This window comes from Pecten maximus, chromosome 1, assembly GCF_902652985.1.
Source record: "Pecten maximus chromosome 1, xPecMax1.1, whole genome shotgun sequence".
Classification (NCBI taxonomy): Eukaryota; Metazoa; Mollusca; class Bivalvia; order Pectinida; family Pectinidae; genus Pecten; species Pecten maximus.
In genome coordinates, this window is record NC_047015.1 from 38216236 (window position 1) to 38237514 (window position 21279).

General features: G+C 36.2%; 2 protein-coding genes across 2 annotated transcripts; both read left to right on the forward strand.

Annotated features, from left to right (window-relative positions):
* The first annotated feature begins 254 nt into the window (after positions 1 to 254).
* Positions 255 to 8480, forward strand: LOC117332804 (mucin-5AC-like). Its single transcript, XM_033891851.1, has 4 exons — positions 255 to 2704; positions 5847 to 5939; positions 7161 to 7258; positions 8220 to 8480. The coding sequence occupies exons 1-4, from the start codon at positions 700 to 702 to the stop codon at positions 8427 to 8429; spliced, it is 2406 nt and encodes an 801-aa protein (XP_033747742.1). The 5' UTR covers positions 255 to 699; the 3' UTR covers positions 8430 to 8480.
* A 7676-nt stretch (positions 8481 to 16156) lies between these two features.
* Positions 16157 to 21279, forward strand: LOC117332813. The gene is made up of 6 exons (XM_033891862.1): positions 16157 to 16288; positions 17858 to 18011; positions 18227 to 18555; positions 19717 to 19812; positions 20169 to 20263; positions 20954 to 21279. The coding sequence occupies exons 1-6, from the start codon at positions 16210 to 16212 to the stop codon at positions 21164 to 21166; spliced, it is 966 nt and encodes a 321-aa protein (XP_033747753.1). The 5' UTR covers positions 16157 to 16209; the 3' UTR covers positions 21167 to 21279.

Genomic DNA, 21279 nt, shown 5'->3' on the forward strand with positions numbered 1-21279 from the left:
CCACAAGTACTACTAACCCACCAACAACCACAACAACTACTGACCCACCAACAACCACAAGTACAACTGACCCACCAACAACCACAACAACTACTGACCCACCAACAACCACAAGTACTACTGACCCACCAACAACCACAACAACTACTGACCCACCAACAACCACAAGTACTACTGACCCACCAACAACCACAAGTACTACTGACCCACCAACAACCACAACAACTACTGACCCACCAACAACCACAACAACTACTGACCCACCAACAACCACAAGTACTACTGACCCACCAACAACCACAACAACTACTGACCCTACCAACAACCACAAGTACTACTGACCCACCAACAACCACAAGTACTACTGACCCACCAACAACCACAAGTAAGTTTAACCCACCAACAACCACAAAAACGTATAGCCCACCAACAACTACAAGTATTTATAACCCACCAACAACCACAATTACGTTTAACCCACCAGTATTCACAAATACTTATAACCCACCAACAACCACACATACTAATAGCCCTTCAACCGTAAGAAGCAATAACCCATCAACCACAAACAATAACAACCGAGCAAATACAATTACTTATAACCTACAAACCAGCAGAGGTAACCTTTCACCAACCACCAATACTAATAATTCCTTAACCACTATCAGTAAGAGCATATCAACCGCCAGAACCTCTAACATGCCAACCAGCAGTGCCCATAATTTACAAAAAATCAGTGATAGCCAACCGACTGTAAGTGATAACAAACTACAAATGACAAGTACTAAAAATCTACCAGCCATCCGTGAAAACCACCTATTCAGTACAAGTGGTGATAACCCACCAACCGTCAGTACTAATCATTCATCTACCAGAAGCTATGGTAGCCACTCAACCAATAGTAAAATCATAGAAACCGACAGCAACAATAACCAATCCACCACAAGCGATACCCTTACAACAACCAGTGAGAATAACCCACCCACCACCAGTGAAAGTACAGCCCCAAAGGAACAAAATCTACCAAGTAAAAATTACCAGCCAACCACCAGCGGACATTTTATGTCACCCTCTAATGAAAATAGACTTCCGAAAACCTCCAGTGAAAATAAACAGCCAACTGCCAGTGGAAATACAATGTCGACTACAAATGAAAATAAACTACAAACCACCAGTGCAAAAAAACTAACAATTATTAGTGAAAATGACCCAGCCACTACCAGCGAAAACAATTTACCAAAATCTAATGAAAATAAACTTTTAACTACCAGTAAAAACAATTTACCAAAAACAAGTGACAATAAAGTACCAACGACAGGTAGAAATGACCAGTTAACGACCAGTGGAAATAAACAACTAACCACCACTGAAAATAAACTACCAACCACTACTGAAAGTAAACTACCAACCACTACTGAAAATAAACTACCAACAACCACTGAAAATAAACTGCCAGCCACTACTGAAAATAAACTACCAACAACTACTGAAAATAAACTACTAACCACTACTGAAAATAAACGACCAAACACCACTGAAAATAAACTACCAACCACCACTGAAAAGGAGACATCGGCCACCAGTGGAAATAAACTATTAACCATCAGTGATAAACTACCAACCACCAGTGAAAGCTACCTTCCAATCGTGAATGATAACTATCTACAAGACGTCAGGGGTGATCTACCAACAATGAGTGACATTAACCTACAAAACAGCATTGCCGATCTAGCTGCCATGATTGAAGACAACTTACCAAACATAGATGATAGTTATCTACAGACCACGGCGGATACTTTCCTGCAACCCATTAGTGATAATAACCTACCAACAATGAGTGATAAACTTCCTACCATCAGTGAAAGCAACCAACCGACCATAAGTGATAATTACATACATAATATCGGAGGTAATTTTCTACCACTAAAGACTGATAATAACCTACCGACTTTCGATGATAAACTACCAACCGAGAGTAATTTTCTACCTATAATAGGTGGTAATAACCTACCACCTGTTATTGGAAATCAACTACCAGACAAACATACCGTGAAGATACACGGCAGTAGTTTTATTAAGATACCATCTATCATTAACCTGATCGAAAAACCAAGTTCTGCTATTAGTGTCCTCAATACCAGTAGTTTAGATATCAGAAATATTGGTGTTCCCAAGCCTGTTAACAGTCTTATTAAAGAAGCAGAGAAATCGATCACAGAGATAGGCAAGGGGAGTCTACTTGATATTGGAAAATCACTTGTTGATGCCCAGCCACTACCAATTAAAACACTAACGGGAAAAACTGTACCAAAGGTTATAAACAAAGTAGGAAGTACCCTTGAAAAATTGTCCAAAAGACCACTTCAAGAAACAGCAAAAGAGGTTGGGAAAACTGTGGAAACTTTTGTCGTTAGTACACTTCCAAAAGTCCGGATTGGAAAGCCACTTGAAAAAATTGTTACAAAGACACTTCCCAAAGCCTCGGAAGGATTTGGAAGCCATCTTGATACGTTCATTTCCAAGACACTTCCTGCCACTGCAAAGTTTCTCGCCGGTGGTGTAAAATCAGTCATCGATTCAAGGAAGATTGAAATACCTAAGAGTGTCGACAGGCATATTGAAACATTTTTGACAGAGACTCTGCCTAAGGCTGGTTTAACTGTCGGGCGTCATTTGGGAACGTTCTTTATAGACACCTTACCAGGTAAATATTTTACTTTATTGAATTTTGCACGACAATGCATTTATTCATAAGCTTATAATGTTGTCATGTTCCTTTCATTTATTTAGCTTGACACATAATTCTAAAATGTTGATGATATATATTAAGCAATTAAATAGATTTAATCGTGAAGTGAATTCAACACTTTTATTGTCGCAATACATATACATATCAATATATCAAGATCGCGATTAGGATTAAAAATCGCTACATAAGCCAAATGAAGGCAAAAGAAGCACGTTCCTTCCAGATATCGCGAACTTCAAAATAAACAATTTGAGACTTTTGAACTACGGTTTCCGAAACTAAGCTCACAATGCATTTCATACCTTCTATATTGAAGATTTACACTATACCTGGTATAAGGAAAACGCATTTAGTAGCTGATATACATTAACAGAAGAAATACCAATAAAGAAAACATATCTCGTAGCTGATGTACATTAACATAAGCAGTTTCAAACGGGAAACTACACTTCGTAACTGATGTACATTAACAGAAGCAGTGTCAATCAAGAAAACACATCTCGAAGCTGATGTACACTAACTGAAACAGTGTCAATCAGGAAATACACTTCGTTACTGATGTACATCAACAGAAGCAGTGTCAATCAGGAAAGCACATCTCGTAACTGATGTACATTAACATAAGCAATGTCAAACAGGAAATACACTTCGTAACTGATGTACATCAACATAAGCAGTGTCAATCAGGAAAGCACATCTCGTAGCTGATGTATATTAACAGAAGCAGTGTCAATCAAGAAAGCACATCTCGTAGTTGATGTACATTAACATAAGGAGTGTCAATCAGGAAAGCACATCTCGTAGCTGATGTATATTAACAGAAGCAGTGTCAATCAAGAAAGCACATCTCGTAACTGATATACATCAACAGAAGAAATATCAATAAAGAAAACACATCTCGTAGCTGATGTACATTAACATAAGCAGTGTCAAACAGGAAAATACAGTACAGCATGAATAACAGCTTGTAACACTCTTTGTATATGATATGTGAACACCATATCTAAAACAAATCAACTGTCCGAACTGCACTTTACTTTGCATCATTATTAGGACTTTTTTTATTCAATGTAGTATCATCTTTACATAGGATGAACAAACTTGAGCAAAGGTGGGGGTCCATTTGGGTCATTCTGTGCCCTTTAAACAGTATTATTTTGACAAATATGGGTATTTCCTTGAAAACATGACAGTTGATGCCCGGATCTATGATATTATGTCAGTACTCTCCCCCTACTGTTCCTGTATTGGGTATTGTTATATTCAAAAGTTAAACAATTTGCTAACTATAAATGAAGACCCTAACCAGAAGACTTCAGTTAAATCAAAATAAAAGCTTCTGTCTTCATAAGCCGACAAAGAACTATTTTGTATAATTTACGTGAGTCTGCTCTATGGCAATACTGATGAAGGTTCCAGACGTCTGCTCAGTTCTTCCCGTTGTCCAGTGTCACTTTCCAGACCAACTATGAATATTAAGTCCCTTTTTACGGTATGATATACATTAAAAACCCATTGACATCGATTCAGAATGAACGCACCTATTGCATGTTATACAAATCCAAACAGTGAGGAATTAACTCATCCCGAGGTAAATGACCTTCGCTCCATATTTATATGTTAATTTCCATAACACCTTTTCTTAATGTATGCATGCTTTGCACTAAACGTCACCGACGAGTCATAAAAGGACGAAACATTTAATATCCCATCCTGTCACTAAATCCATACTAAAAGGTTTCATTCTATTAGTAACTTCTTATTAAAAGGTGTCATTCTGTTAGTAACTTATTATTAAAGGTGTCATTCTGTTAGTAACTTATTATTAAAGGTGTCATTCTGTTAGTAACTTATTATTAAATGTGTCATTCTGTTAGTAACTTATTATTAAAGGTGTCATTCTGTTAGTAACTTATTATTAAAGGTGTCATTCTGTTAGTAACTTATTATTAAAGGTGTAATTCTGTTAGTAACTTATTATTAAAGGTGTCATTCTGTTAGTAACTTCCTATTAAAAGGTGTCATTATATTAGTAACTTCTTATTAAAATGTGTCATTCTTTAGAACATTCCTATTAAAAAAGGTGTAATTCTGTTAGTAACTTCTTATTTAAAGGAGTCATTATATTAGTAACTTCTTATTATAAGGTGTCATTGTGTTAGTAACTTCTTATTAACGGTGTAATTCTGTTAGTAACTTCTTATCAAAGATGTCAGTATGTTACCAACCTCCAATTAAAAGCTGTCATTCTGTTACTAACTGTCTATTTAAAGTTACTATTCTGTTACTCAAATCATATTAAAATGTGTCTTTCTGTTAATAACCTTCTATATAAAGCTGCAATCTGTTACTAACTTCCTATTAAATGGTGCCATTCTACCAGTAACTTCTTATTTGAAGGTGCCGTTCTGTTACTAATATCCTATTAAAAGGAGCCGTTCTGTTACTTATATCCTATTAAAAGGTGCAGTTCTGTTACTAATATCCTATTAAAAGGTGCAGTTCTGTTACTAATATCCTATTAAAAGGTGCAGTTTTGTTACTAATATCCTATTAAAAGGTGCCGTTCTGTTACTAATACCCTATTAAAAGGTGCAGTTCTGTTACTAATATCCTATTAAAAGGTGCAGTTCATTTTTGTGTCTTTTGTACAATTCTGTGATGAAATAATTATTTTTATTGTATGATAATACAATGTACTTTCATTATATAAACGTCATTCTGTGCCCTTTAAACAGCATTATTTTGACAAATATGGGTATTTCCTTGAAAACATGACAGTTGATGCCCGGATCTATGATAGTATGTCAGTACTCTCCCCCTACTGTTCCTGTATTGGGTATTGTTATATTGTTGCAGTTCATTTTTGTGTCTTTTGTACAATTCTGTGATGAAATAATTCTTTTTATTGTATGATAATACAATGTACTTTCATTATATAAACGTTAATGTATGTACTATCTTAGCATGCTTAAAGTTTCTCTATTGCGTAAGATATAATTAATATGTTATTCAAATAATATTTCACATTAAAAAATGCACAGATGACAACTCATATCTTGTTTATGCGAAGCAATGACATTTCGTGTGTTTGTAGCTGTGTTTGGCAGGAGACGAAGACGACAAGCACCTCAGTGTTTATCATGTGAGGAAATCAACAATATGACTGTGACCGAGGTCAAGCGTACTGGTGGGTGTTAGCGTCGATAACTTTTTGAACAGTGTATTAATTTGTAAAATTACATTATAACAAGGTACTTGAGTATGATGGATCATCTCCGTGACCTTCCTGTCATGTGATATTCTCTGAGTTTTAAGTTGACAATGACAACAATATTTATGAAGGAAAGCGTGTTATGCTGAGAGCTTGGCTGAAAACAAAATACTGTATATCCGTCTCGGTGAAACATTTGTTTCCTGACCATATCGAAATTGAATGTCTGTTTTATCATATAATCAAATAACATCTTATAGTTTTCCCTTTGTCAATCTCATTTGGGATATATTAGACCTTACACAGATTATCGACATATGCTGATGTTAACAGGTGGGTGTCTGAATTAGCTATTGGCCTAGATGATATCGAGGTCAGTAGCACTTTCTCAGCTCCATATTTCACCGCTTCATGAACAACAAGGATCATTTAGAAGCGGGATCTCCTTATATTAGCTAATGGCCACCTTACTAAACTGGAAAGTCCGTCCTATGCTGTCCATAGCAAAAGATGTAAATTGTCTTGCACTAGGATAAACCTATAATAGCACACGACAGTTCATAAGCTCACATCCCCGAGAAGAAAAAAATCGCCCCGGGAATCGAATCACTGACCTTTGATAGTTATACTTGACTGCATTGGTCCGATTATTTACCGTCTGAGCTATCGCTGTCCCTTCATATACCCTACCACATTACCGTCGAAATGAAAGTTATTAATGAAAGGCTATTTTTGTAGAGAGCATTGTGACGCAATATCAAAATGTATGTATATTACTATATCAAATTAACACAAGTGCTAGTTTTGTCCCTTTGCCGACTACATAGTATAATTTTCACCTTTATATTTTTTGTATGTCTGTTTGTTTTATCTAATTACACATGACCCTTTTTTCTCTTAACCTCATATTCTGAAATTAGGTATAAAGATTACTACGAATTCAAATTTTAATCACGTGCTGTCATTGCCTAAGTGCTTCTGTACTAACATTAATCAAAAGAGTTTAACCTATCAGTTCATTTCCAAGAAACTCTGAAGGATATAGGTTAAGTGTTCATCGCAGTAACCACGTATTATCGCACTGATACTAAGTTCAAGACTGTGAATTAAACATTTTGATGACGATATATATTTTACTAAAACAGATTTTACTTTTTTTCACATAACTTATTTAGTCGTATTAAATTCATTTTTCAGTTTGTGGGGCTAATTTTGATGAACGAACTTTGCAGCATCGAAAAATGAAGAACCTGGGCTCTCAAATATTTTTGAATAAAACACCCGTCATAACAAAGGTAAGCCTGAGCCTTCCATATCATGAATCCTATCAATTTTAGTTACAGTTAATGTATATTTGATATTATTTAACGGTAAAAATAAGACGCATCACACACGGCATTTTTTAATATAAATAAGTCTCCCTCAAATAATACACTATGTCAGGAACTGTAAGCCCATGGAACAAATATTTTATAGTATTGATGAATACTTCAATACAGTATATGAAAGTTTCATAAATAAGGTTGAAGTAACAATGAAAATTAAAATACATCCCAATTTTGAAGTGACATAAACAATGCGCATCTCTTCTTGTAATGAATTAAATATTGAAGCAGATTGTGGTGTGAAATACCCAGTCCCGACAGGTTAAAATCTAACCAAAGGCCTCCAAGTTCGTGGAGTGTAACGTAATTAGAAGCCTTGGCTAGCGAAGATGGCATATACTAGACGTAGCGTAAATATACAGTTAAAACCATACATTTTTAAATGTTGCTTCGCCAGCTAATCCGCATTAGGAAAAAGCAATACACAAATGTTTCGAATTAATACAGCTATGAAAACAAAATATGTAATTAAACAAAATAGTAGATCAGAAAATGCTTTACCTTTTTGCTTACTTTGCATTAATAAACAAGGAAGGAGAATATTATATTAACAGTTAATGTTACTAAAAACCAAACCAAAAGCATTGCTTACACGTTTAGACGGGAAACACAGCTGTTTTTTTATTCGTTATTTCGGCATATACATTTATTTTTTATTCAATTGTTTGTAAGTTCTAAACGGAAGAAGAGCTGAATTAAGAAGGGTTTGTATGTTCGTTATTTCGGCATATACAGTTATTTATCATTTAATTAATGTTTATATGTATTATTCACGTGTGTGTCCGATTTCTTCGGGGTCAACATTTCCATGTAAACATTAGGTGAGATTTCTGATATATATACCACCTGTCTATTTCCATGTAACCACCAGCTGACATACCCGAGAAAACACATGACCGGCAGCATAAGGAGAGGTAACGCCAGAGTATCCTCATTCACGATCACATACGAGTTTGGAGGCCTCGTCAAAACACATACAGTCAATAAAACACTGGATTTGCTGAACACCAACCAGGCCATGGGAGAGGAACTGGCCAGTGAACTGTGGCTGTTATTCTTTGAAACAGACATTTCATTGTAATTATATATGTTTCATTGGATGCAATGTATATTAAACTTAGGCATGCGGAGATCTTTGCAAACATTGTCTTTATTTCGAACTTCATATGGGTTGATCGGCATGAATATGTGGAAAAACATAAATTTCGAACATCATAATATATGTTATATAAGAACGAGTATAAAATGTTCAATCTAATAAAAACACGACTCTGTTTTAAGCTGAGGTGCCCTTTATTGTCCCCAAGGTTTGTCGTAACACTGCATATGACATATAGAGTTAAGACAAAGTAAATCGTTTCAATAATGGACACCGTTTCAGAATAAACACACGTAATGGATAAGATATATTCTACTATGTTTGCTTAGCAACGCCAGTTTTGATTGGTTTAAAACCATGTATTATTTTCCAATAATACACGCTCGTGAGTCACGGCTGTTACAGTTTTATATATCTAATATTCGCACGATTTATGTAAGGTTACTATAGCCGAGTGGGCTAATGGGTTAGTCTTTCAATAAATTTTTATCACGACGCGAGTTCGAATCCTACGGAGGCCCCATTTTCCCTCTTTTTTTTAATCCTTTTTTTTTTTTAATTTTCAAAATCAATGCCATATGATAGATGCTCTTGATCGTAGTACTGTAGTGCCTGTAAAGAAATGTATATTTCATCAATAATGCAATACTCAAGAAATAAATTACAAAGTTTTCCCGGAGTTTCTCTGTTGTGTTTCTATTAGATAGAGGTCGATCTCAGAACTAAACAGTACATGGTAGAATAGAAATAATCAACTTTGACTCGTGTATTGTTGCAGGATATACAACTCGGACTCGGATATTTTGCAATTTTAATTGATAACTCAGGCCTGCGGCCTTCGTTATTAATTTAATAGCAAAATCTCCTCGTCCTCGTTGTATATCCTGCAACAATACACGATTCATCGTTAATTATTTCTTAAATATATTTTCCCCAATATCCAAACTTCACCCAATTGAAATATTTCTTGGGTGGATGCACCTCCCATTTAATCAACATTTCATTAGGATTGTTATGAATCCACGTGACTACTATTTTGGATTTCTACATGTTTGGCCACTAGCATCCCTGGCGAGTCCTAGGTGGAGGGAACAGCTGTATGATACAACTTTTTTCATCATTCGGCATATTCATATACATAACATTTAGCTCCATTTTCTTGTATGTTTCGTGTATTAAATTTTTTTTATATACATTTTGTACAAAAGCCAATAAAATATAAACAACGATCCGTGTGCTATCGTATTTCTTGGACGACATCAAAAATATCGCGTATATGGACATGTAATGAGGCGATACGTAGCATAAGCGATCCGCTGACAAATGATATTTCATTACATAAATTATAAAAAGAACTGCTCCCTTCTCAGAGACCCTAAGGTCATACAATTGATAAGCACCTTATATAAGACCCTTAGCTTCCATCTAGGAGTACTATACAGTCACACACGATATAGTTGGAAAATATTAAACGTAAAAAGAAGACCAAAACTTGCATGTTCTCTTACCTTACGCTCCATCCATTCTTCTAATGGATGTTATTGGAAATGTTATCATAAATCATTTCACTTCAATACCTATTCTAAATCAGGTCCTCGAAAAAAAGTCGGATAACTTTTTATTTCCAAACGGAACATTTTGCTACTTTTTTTTTAAAAGTTACATAAATATAACATGAAATCAAAGTGTCGAGGCCAGTCATAGGTGCTATGCATGAGGGATCGGAATAAAGAAGAAAAGTAAGTAGTATATACATATAAAATGGCAGGATTTAAGAAGAGATGTTAGTGCATTCCTTGATGTTTTACTGATAATTATCCTGTGTCATTTTAGGAATTACATTTACTTTAAAAGGTTGCGGTTACATTAACGTTTTGCTGAAAGATGCAAAATTGCTTTTTTTAAACTTGAATTGACATACTTTGATGAAGTTTAATTCTAAGGTTGATTAATCTTGCTGTGTACGCAATGTTTCTCGATAAACCACATCGCGATTCCCTATGCATTTATTATGTTTCCTGTGAATAATACTGTTTCAGTATTTTTTGGTTCCTAGGTTTCTAAATTGTAATCAATTTACTGCCCCCCTACTCTCTCCATATATTAATTGATCTGTATCATGATTAGATATTTAGTCTTTGATAGAAAAAAACTCAGAAATGTATAGCCTGCCGTATCCGTTCTGGTGATTTGTTGAATATCAGGCCATGGTACAAGTATTTTAGTATCGACTAATTTAATAATGCAACATCTTTATTGCTATCGGAAACTCCGTTGCGGAAACAAGCTAACGTTAGGTTTCACCTAAATCACTTCAGCCAGCACGGTTATTTTTGTTGGCCTTTTTTCTCGGAATACATTGTAGACGTCACGCCTGAACCAATCAGAATTTTTCTACTTTCATTTTAAGTTTAAAATTTAGAAACACAATCGGATTTTTCACTTATCGATTGCCAATCGTAAAATACCAGACTAAAAAACCAGTATTCGACGGTTGAGGGCCATTTTGACAACCCAAAAGCTGTCTTTATGATGTTCCATCAGAATGTATAAGGTTACCTCCCCTTGTAAAAGCCAGGCAGCAAGGGTATCAATTTGCGCAGAAAATAGTTCGGAATATTCAATGATAAAACAGGTCTTTGTATAGGATTTTTACGCTTTTTGTATCATTTATTTATCTTTAACATATGCCTTCAAACGTATAAAAGAGTGAATCTTTTTGCTAGACAAATACTAATAATAAAAATTCCCGGAAGGGGATAAAGTGTGTTAATTGTTTGTATTGTTTGGGAAGAATACTTTCCGGTCCCATCCTGAACTCATCGGGATTTCTCTTAGAAATAAGCGATATTTTGATTCCCCAAAAGTACCGAATGAATTTGTTCTCGGGGAAGTCGCGGCGATTATAACAGTAGGTCACTGTTCCACAGCTCCTAATAACAAGAGGCCCGTGGGGCCTGTATCGCTCACCTGGTTGGATTTGACCAAATGTCAAAATAATGTTCATGTTCAATTCGTTGTATATATGGTTATAGTGTGGGGATCCCAACTGCTTTAAAGAAATAACTAAGTCCAGACTCTCTAAGGGTCTGAAAGACCTAAAGGATTGATTTTACAACATGCATTCATAACTTTATGACTGATAGCGATTTAAAGAAATTACCTTTATTTCCCCTATGGGGCCCCATCCTCCGGCCCCTTGGGGATCAGAGTCACCATTTATGCAAAATCTGTTCCCCTTCCCCCAAGCATGTTTCTGACTAAATTGGGTTCATATCCATTCATAACTTTATGGCTAGTAGCAATTTGAAGGCATTACCTCTATTTCCCCTATTGGGCCCCGCCCCTCCGGCCCCTTGGGGATCAGAGTCACCATTTACGCAAAATCTGATCCCCCTTCTGCAAAGGATGTTTCTGACCAATTTGGGTTCAAATCCATTCATAACTTTATGACTAGTAGCTATTCAAAGGAATTACTTCTATTTCCCCTATTGGGCCCCGCCCCTTTGACCCCTTGGGGGTCAGATTCACCATTTATGCAAAATCTGTTCCCCTTCCCCCAAGGATATTTCTGACCAAATTGGGTTCACATTCATTCATAACTTTATGGCTAGTAGCAATTTAAAGGCATTACCTCTATTTCCCCTATTGGGCCCCGCCCCTCCGGCCCCTTGGGGATCAGAGTCACCATTTACACAAAATCTGATCCCCTTCTGCAATGGATGTTTCTGACCAATTTGGGTTTAATATCCATTCATAACTTTATGACTAGTAGCTATTCAAAGGAATTACTTCTATTTCCCCTATTGGGCCCCGCCCCTTTGGCCCCTTGGGGGTCAGAGTCACCATTTATGCAAAATCTGTTCCCCTTCCCCCAAGCATGTTTCTGAATTAATTGGGTTCAAATTCACTCATAACTTCATGACAAGTAGCGATTTAAAGGCATTACCTCTATTTCCCCTATTGGGCCCCGCCCCTTTGGCCACTTTGGGGTCAGAGTCACCATTAATGCAAAATCTGTTCCCCTTCTCCCAAGGATGTTTCTGACCAAATTGGGATCAAATCCATTCATAACTTTATGACTAGTAGCGATTTAAAGGCATTACATCTATTTCCCCTATTGGGCCCCGCCCCTTTGGCCCCTTGGGTGTCAGAGTCACCATTAATGCAAAATCTGTGCCCTTTCAGAATGTTTCTGACCAAATTTGGTCAAAATCCAAAAAGAACTTTTTGACTAGTAGCGATTTGAAGCAAATGTTGACGGACGACGGACGGACGACGGACGCCGCGCCATGACATAAGCTCATCGGACCTTCGGTCCAGGTGAGCTAAAAATGAGTGGGGTTTCTGTTGATTACTAATACAGTCGTGTTCTTCAAACATAAATGGACTGATTGTTTTATTTCATTTGCCTTTTCAACGCATATGACGCCGATAACGTATGATGTAACAATTTGAATAATAGAAACAGGCATATTATCAAATCTTCACCGCTCCGCTATGCATTATTTCACATGTGACCAATGCACAAATCAAGTTAGAGATTAATCACACAAATAACATGAAAATTATGTGGTAAAACAACATATTTACAGCAAATTTAATAGGTTTCAAAGTTGATAGATCATATAACATAATTGAATACAGTAGAAAATGAGAGGAATTTGATATGAAGTAGCTATGGCTGTAATCTACCACATCACGGTTGATATAATAAGTACCCCGAGGAAGAAAACAAAATCAAGGAGCATCAAATAATACGCACGTTTTGCTGAAAATTACTTGAAGTTAAAAAAACGAATTGTTCAGGATTTTGCCTTGCAGGTAGGGCGTTAGCATTTCCCCAATTACATCATTGAAAGCGACTCTTTCCTAAACAAATATCTACTCTAGCTTGTCTCCCTTGACAGTTCTGCCTCACTTTTGTCTCAAGTTGAGCGTCCTCCCCCAACCCCCTCCCATCTGTGATAAGTAGCTATATCGAAATATGTGTACAACAGAAATGCAAATGTTGATAACAATGTTTCATGACAGTGATAAGTTATGACCACAAACAAACTTGTCATGTCACTAGATCAAAACAAAACATCAAAACTTTTGTTACCAATTTTCAAACTGTCACTTTAACCTTACGCTATGACCTGTTCAATTTGTTTATATGTCCGATACACCTGTTCTTTATTTACATATTGCCCTTAGTTAAATACATCATGTAGGCAAGCTAAAAGCTTAGAGATAATTGATCAATTAGCAAAATAATGACATATGGCGCTGGCCAGATCAGTTATGTTTACATCAAAGATACCATTACATATGCGATATATACTGTAACTATTAAAAAAACTATTCTAAACAGTTTTAACTGTGTTAGGACAAACATTTACTTAATTATTAAAAACCGCTTTATATACAACAAAAGCTAATCTTAATTTTTAAAAGGATTACAAATTGACCAATATGTGGAATTAAAAGCATGGTTTATGATGTAATATTAGTTGCTAAAAAATAATTAATAAATTTATATAATTTTGGGTCCTCAAAGTATGGAGTGGTGTATGGAGTGGTGTATGGAGTGTGGTATGGAGTGGTGTACGGAGTGGTGTACGGAGTGGTGTACGGAGTGTGATATGGAGTTGTGTATGGAGTGTGGTATGGAGTGGTGTATGGAGTGTGGTATGGAGTGGTGTACGGAGTGGTGTACGGAGTGGTGTACGGAGTGGTGTACGGAGTGTGAAATGGAGTTGTGTATGGAGTGGTGTATGGAGTGTGGTATGGAGTGGTGTATGGAGTGTGGTATTGAGTGGTGTATGGAGTGTGGTATTGAGTGGTGTATGGAATGTGGACACTCGAAGTGTCTGGTTTGTTTTGGACATATAAGGATGGGTTTGTTAAGTTTTTTTTTTTAAACAGACAGGGTCATATAAGGAGAAGTTTGTATAGGATTCCAACAGCAAGGGTCACATGCGGACAGGTATACATAGGGATTCACATAAAGACATGGGGAGTCAAACAGTCAAGAGCCAGGATCACGCAATGACAGGCGTATTGGGACACCAACAGCCAAAATCACATGAGGATGGGGACTAGGGGACACCAACAGCCAAAATCACATGTGGTTGGGGTCTAGGGGACACTTACAGCCAACGCAACATGAGGATATGGTCTAGGGGATACCTACAGCTAAAGTCAAATGAGCTTTGGTGTCTTGGGGGCACGAACCGCCCATTATAAGTGGATGGTGGTGTAGGTGATACTACAGCCAAAATCAAATGAGCTTTGGGGTCTTTTGGGGCACGAACAGCCAGTTATATATAGATTGTGGTCTAGGTGACACCACAGCCAAAATCACTTAAAAATTGGGGACACCAGCAGCCAAAGTCATATGAGTATTGGGGTCTAGGGGACACCAACAGCCAGTCACAAGGCGACATGTGTCTGGGGGAAACCAATAACCAATGTCACCTGAGATGGGAGTCTCGGGGACACAAATAGACAACATCACATGAGATGGGAGTCTAGGGGACACCAACAGCCAACGTCACATGAGGGTGGGGTCTAGGAGACACCAACAGCCAACGTCACATGAGGGTGGGGTCTAGGGGACTCCAACAGCCAACTTCACATGAGGGTGGGGTCTAGGAGACACCAACAGCCAACGTCACATGAGGGTGGGGTCTAGGAGACACCAACAGCCAACGTCACATGAAGGTGGGGTCTAGGAGACACCAACAGCCAACTTCACATGAGGGTGGGGTCTAGGAGACACCAACAGCCAACGTCACATGAGGGTGGGGTCTAGGGGACTCCAACAGCCAACTTCACATGAGGGTGGGGTCTAGGAGACACCAACAGCCAAAGTCATATGAGGATGGGGTTGTAAGGGACACCAACAGCCAACTTCACATGAGGGTGGGGTCTAGGGGACACCAACAGCCAAAGTCATATGAGGATGGGGTTGTAGGGGACACCAACAGCCAACGTCACATGAGGGTGGGGTCTAGGGGACACCAACAGCCAAAGTCATATGAGGATGGGGTTGTAGGAGACACAAACAGCCAAATACACATGATGATGGGGACTAGGAGACAACAATAGCCAACGTCACGTGAGGATCTGGTCTCGGGACCCCAACAAGATAAGACAAATTGTAGAATATGTGTCAATCCCAAATAAGAGTCGAACAGAAAAAAAACATATAGGCTATAGGGGCCAACTAGAAGTATAAAACAAGCAAGACATTTTAAGGCACATTATTTCCTGTTCGCTTCAAAGAACAACGTTGTGGTTAGAATAAATTTAAAAAATAAGCACAAATTAAGGAAAATGTTATAGCATTACATCGGCACATACTTCTAATTAAACTGTCCGTCACACGTGGACCTGTATATTTAATGGTACCTTCTGGCCACATGTCCTCCGGCGACATGCTTTTACTAATACATTTTCTCATTTAAATGCATATTCGGAAAAATAAAGTGAGTGTCGTTATATTTATTGTTAATCCTGATATAACAACAAACAAATTGTCAGATTTTATGAAAAACAAACAACACGTATTTAATTAATTAGATGCATGACGTGGTTCATTTTTCTTCCTAGAACTGCCCTGATCACGTGTTCTGATTTCGTGAATCTGTTCATGATTTACGTAGGTTGTGATAATTAAGTACCAAGCCTGTTACAGACTCAATACTTATAAAAGAGAAACAAAATTGTGCAAATATCACAGTCATCCTGACCGGATAGGAAACGGACGTCAAACATGATCCTGATAGTTTTTTTCTGCTTTAGCCTGCTCAACTTCGGGCTGACAGCGGGCCAAGTCTACACAAGCGATGAAAGTGAGTTGTCATCAATATGTATATTTATTTATGTTTATTGATATCGTATGATAAGTAACAATGATGTTTTGGTCAGGGTATTTAGATATAGATCTAAAGACGTTTTTTTTTTTAAATTAATGCAGTTTTACTTATTGAAAACCTGTGCAAACATTTGTTATAAATTAAACAAGCTTGAATTGTTTTTATGCTCCATAATGTAATTGTTATTTTTCAAATTGATTATTTTAATCAAATCCAGCCTAAACGCTGTTTTTGACTATTTAAAACATAAAAAAGTCGCAGATTTACCAGATTTTGAATTTTCCTTACTTTACTGGTTGTATTGACATTAGCACTGTTTCCAACTAGACAGGCTAGGCTAGAACGTACATTGATAGAGCTAACATTGGTAAATATTACCCTATCAGGACCTCCATTATTCATTTACTTATCTATTTTGTTAACAGAGGAAATAGAATTGAAAATGAAATAATAATTCAGTCTTCTTATTTTCAAAAGCGATGAGTTATAAAAGAACGACTATCGTTTATATGAGTGTAGAACGCAATGTTATTTAGCTTTATTATTATGTAACATTTCCATCATTCATATGGAAATTTATCACTTAAATGTGCTACGAAAATTTAATAATATTCTAATTTATTCGCATTTTTTTTCTCCTGAGATAAATTACGGACTCTCTTACATGTGTATAACTTTCACGTTGCACACGAGAATCGCTGTTTAGTTGATGTTGAATATTTATTCTTTGATGTAATTCTCGTTTAGGTTTTTTCTGTTTATATTTCGTAATGAGGATGCATTTTTACCATTCCTAATCAAGTTAATAAAACTGTTAGAGATCGATTAGATTTTAAGGTATATCATGAAATATAATAATATTCCTTCCTACCGAACTGGAATCAGTTTACTGTTCATACTCTCATAAATAGGGTGGTATTGGCGCAGTGGTAATGCACTTGCCTTTCACATAAATAGTCGGGGTTCGATTCCCCGATTGGAAGTGAAATGGTATGGGGGTGATCTGTCCGACCACGTCGGTTTCTCCGGTACAGTAAAACAATGGTTGGGACAGCTTATGATAATACAAGAAAACAATGGCGAGGAGAGCTTATAATAATACAGAAAAATAATTATGGGGACAACTTATAGTAATACAGGAAAACAATGGTTTGGACAATAATAATACAGAAAAAGTAATCGGGGTGAGGACAGCTTACAATAATGCAGAGAAACAATGGTGGAGACTAATGCAATAAAACAATGGCAAACATACATTACATTATATAAAAAAATAAATCGTAGATGGCACAACAGAAGACATTTTTTCGGGCATTGATAAAGGGAACATGACGAGATAACATGGATAAGACAAACTAACAGTTATATACATATATGACATATATAAAATGTCGAAAAATAAATCACTGTTCAAATCCTATAGTGATTGAACTGCGTTTTAATTGCGTTTGCGATGATATGGCCACTATGTGGTACAGATATATTCAATTAAGCGCACAATCATCCGTTTATCATACTCTATTTGTTTTACCTTTCTTCATACAGAGGTCACAGAATTAAATGAATACATACTAGAAAACTACATAGCAAGATTCAATAACGATTTTCCTGATCTGGAAGCAAGGTTTGCAAGTGTATCGGTAAAATGTGAAACGGAAGTGAACCGGACCATCGATACCTGTCTTGACTGCATTGAAAGGTATGAATGGAAAATTCTTTACATAATAAATAATTGTTACCGTTTCATGGTTAGGTCTTGATAGTAGGGCGGTGTGCTTTGATTGTTGGATTTTTCGTAGCGGCAATCCGCATTATTATAATTTTATAACATAACATTGTGTTTACCTTCCGATTTGGTTCAAAATCTCAATAAAATTACTCGATATTATTAGCATGTTTTATGTCTTTCTACAGAAACCAAAATTCTGGCGGCCAGTCAGGGGGACGTGGCAAACTTAACTTGGACAAATTGATTTTAGGTCTGGTACCAGCTCCCCTAGGATTGGTATTTCGAGGCAATTTTGCAAAGAAATTTCCAAAGTTTTTTACAAAGACAATTCCAAAAATTGGCGAAACCGGTGTAAAGCATGTGGGAAAATTTTTCACCGGCACATTACCAGACACGGGAAAGAAAGTGGGCAAATTCATTGAGAAAAAAATTGGAAAGCCCGTGAAAACCTTTTTCACTAAAACATTACCAGGTGTTGGGAAAAAAATCGGAGAAGGCTTCAAAAAGTTTGGAGGTATATATATGATTTTCTATTTAATGTAGTGCTGGGTGCTTTTATTATGTTCAGTTTTCATATTGAAGGATTGGTTGGGTTTAACTCCATCGAGCCATAGCGATAAATATTGAACGAATATAAAGAAGATATTAAAAATGGTTTCCCATTTAATATAAGATATATTTCACGAGTATGACAGAATAACGTTATTTTCACGAGTGCAAGCACGAGTGAAAATATCGAAATATTCGGTCATACGAGTAAAATATATGTTATATTAAAAGGGAAACCATTAAATTTTCTTTATACTTGAAAACAAAATTGAAATCATCGAATAGTGTCGAAAAGTGCGGGAATCAGTGGCATAATTAATGACGTCGTCTCTTTATGACGTTATTCCACGTCAACTTGATGGCGCCATTTTGGAAGGACTGATCAACGCAATTTAAGCGTTTTCTGCTGTTGTTGGAGAATATGTACATGAATTGCTAACGTCAAGTGCATATTTTGTTAAAAACAAGTCGGAATATTTCAGAAATACAGCAAAATAACTAATTTATCTGTCTTCGCTTCGATTGTAAAAATCGCCAAGTGAATACAATGGTTCGCTCTGATTGGTCAAAAACGGAAAACTGTTATTTTCACTGCAAAATCTTATATCTTCACTGCTAATCGCTACAGTGAAAATATAAGTTTTATTAGTTTGATAGATTTCTATATTTCAATGATAAAGATGCAATAAAGTTCGTTACCTCGGTCTGGATTGAGATGACTCGTTTTATTCTAACTACCGTTAAAGGGCTATTTCTTCTGCAAAGTTAGTACGCATTACTTCTGGTCAATTTAAAGCGATGTTATAAACAGCAACGTATTTTTTTCTTATACATATTTATCAATACTAGCATTTTAAGTGATATTTTTCTCTTTTTTTTGTTAAGGGTTGATACAATCATTTTCAGCCAAAAATACATGTTTTAAGTAAGATCATTAATGAATACCTTCGATTTAACCTGTTATGTCCGACCAAAATGTATTGGTGTATTATATCAGACGTAAGAATAGTACTAATCATTAAGCTGTGTCAGTGTTTATGTAAACATTATCAGATTACCATATGTGAAATGCATGCGTTGATTTGTTTTTATCTAATTAATTCTTATTATCTTCACGAATCTACAGACCTCTTTGGTCGCCGTAGAAGGGCCGCATCGCAGTGTCCTTCTTGTGACTTAATTAACACCGAAAGCAAAAGTTCAGAACAAATCCAGAGGGACGGTAAGCATTTTAAAACTAAAAACCTCCGAGTACACTGTATTGTTTTGATGTTCTAACAATAGAAATAAGCATGACGAAAATAAAGCTTAAATACGAATATCCCATTTCAATAGACAAAATATCAAAACCAGTATCAAATTATGCAGTATTACATCGGTGAATGAAAACTCCTTAAGTGTATCAGTATAAAACATACCACCAAAAATGTTCATTGGAGAATATGTTTTACAGTAATTCTACTTCTTTCTTTTCCCCCGAAATAATAAATACTTCCTTCATAGTTCGAATCTCCGAAGAATAATTATGACAAAATATTCAATCTTATTTGATATTCTTTCGTTTTTCTTCTCAATCAGTTTGTGGTGATGCAGCTGCCAATATCTTTCGAGAGTACGCCAACACAATCGCCATCTTCAATTGGCTCAATGAAGGGAACAACATCGTAACCAAGGTAAAGAATACTTACTTCTTAAAACTGCAATATCGTACATTGTGTAATATAATTGTTAGTTGAAAATGAAGCCATTTTGAAAATTATTTTTTTGAAGATGGCATACTTCTTGGAATGATGTACCAGCTGTTATGACTATAAACTAACGTCCCATATCGACATCCTTACGTGTTAATTGTACATGACCTACCAGTTTTAAACATCGGTTGAATTTTTTCCTTTGAGAAATAGTTCTACCTCACAATGACGACAGATTTTACATATTTATGAGTATTTGTGCTTTGCAGTTTCTAATTAAAAAAACGTAATTATTTCATGGATTTCGCATGTAATGGAAACAAATACTAACTCCTATTTAACACATTACTGTGACATTTTTTCGAATTCATGTATTCATGAAATTGGCATTTGACCCTGATATTAAATCTCATTTGTGCCGTCACAATTTTTGGGACCCTTAGGAGTTATGACGTCAAACTTGAAGCAAAATGGAACTTACAGCCAATCATGTCTGCAACGTGTTGTTACACGCGATGAAAACAATAATATAAGAAATAGTAATAATATTTGAAAGAGCCAATTTGCAACAAGTATAGGAAAATGGCGCTTGTTCGACATGTTGTTATTTTTACATTAATATAATAGATTATAAAGAATATAAGCTATATTGAAATTCATCTTTGACTACAGGTGTCCTACAGGAAATCAGATATGGTCAAGATACCCTCACACAATATACACAGTGCGAAGCCTTTCACTGTCACCTACAGTATCGGACTAAACGACACTCCAAAAAATTATAAAGAAACTACTGCATCGCTGAACATAGCTGATAGCTCGAACAAGGCGTTTGGAAACGTCCTTGCTGATAAAATCTGGAACGAGTATGTATTTGGAGCCTAATCCTAAGCCAAAACCAGCAGCTATGTTTTTACTTCTTATTATCATTTATCTATTTTATTTACATTTTTGATTCGTATTTCCCCTTTTAATATTAAATATTTCTGCAATGCCAA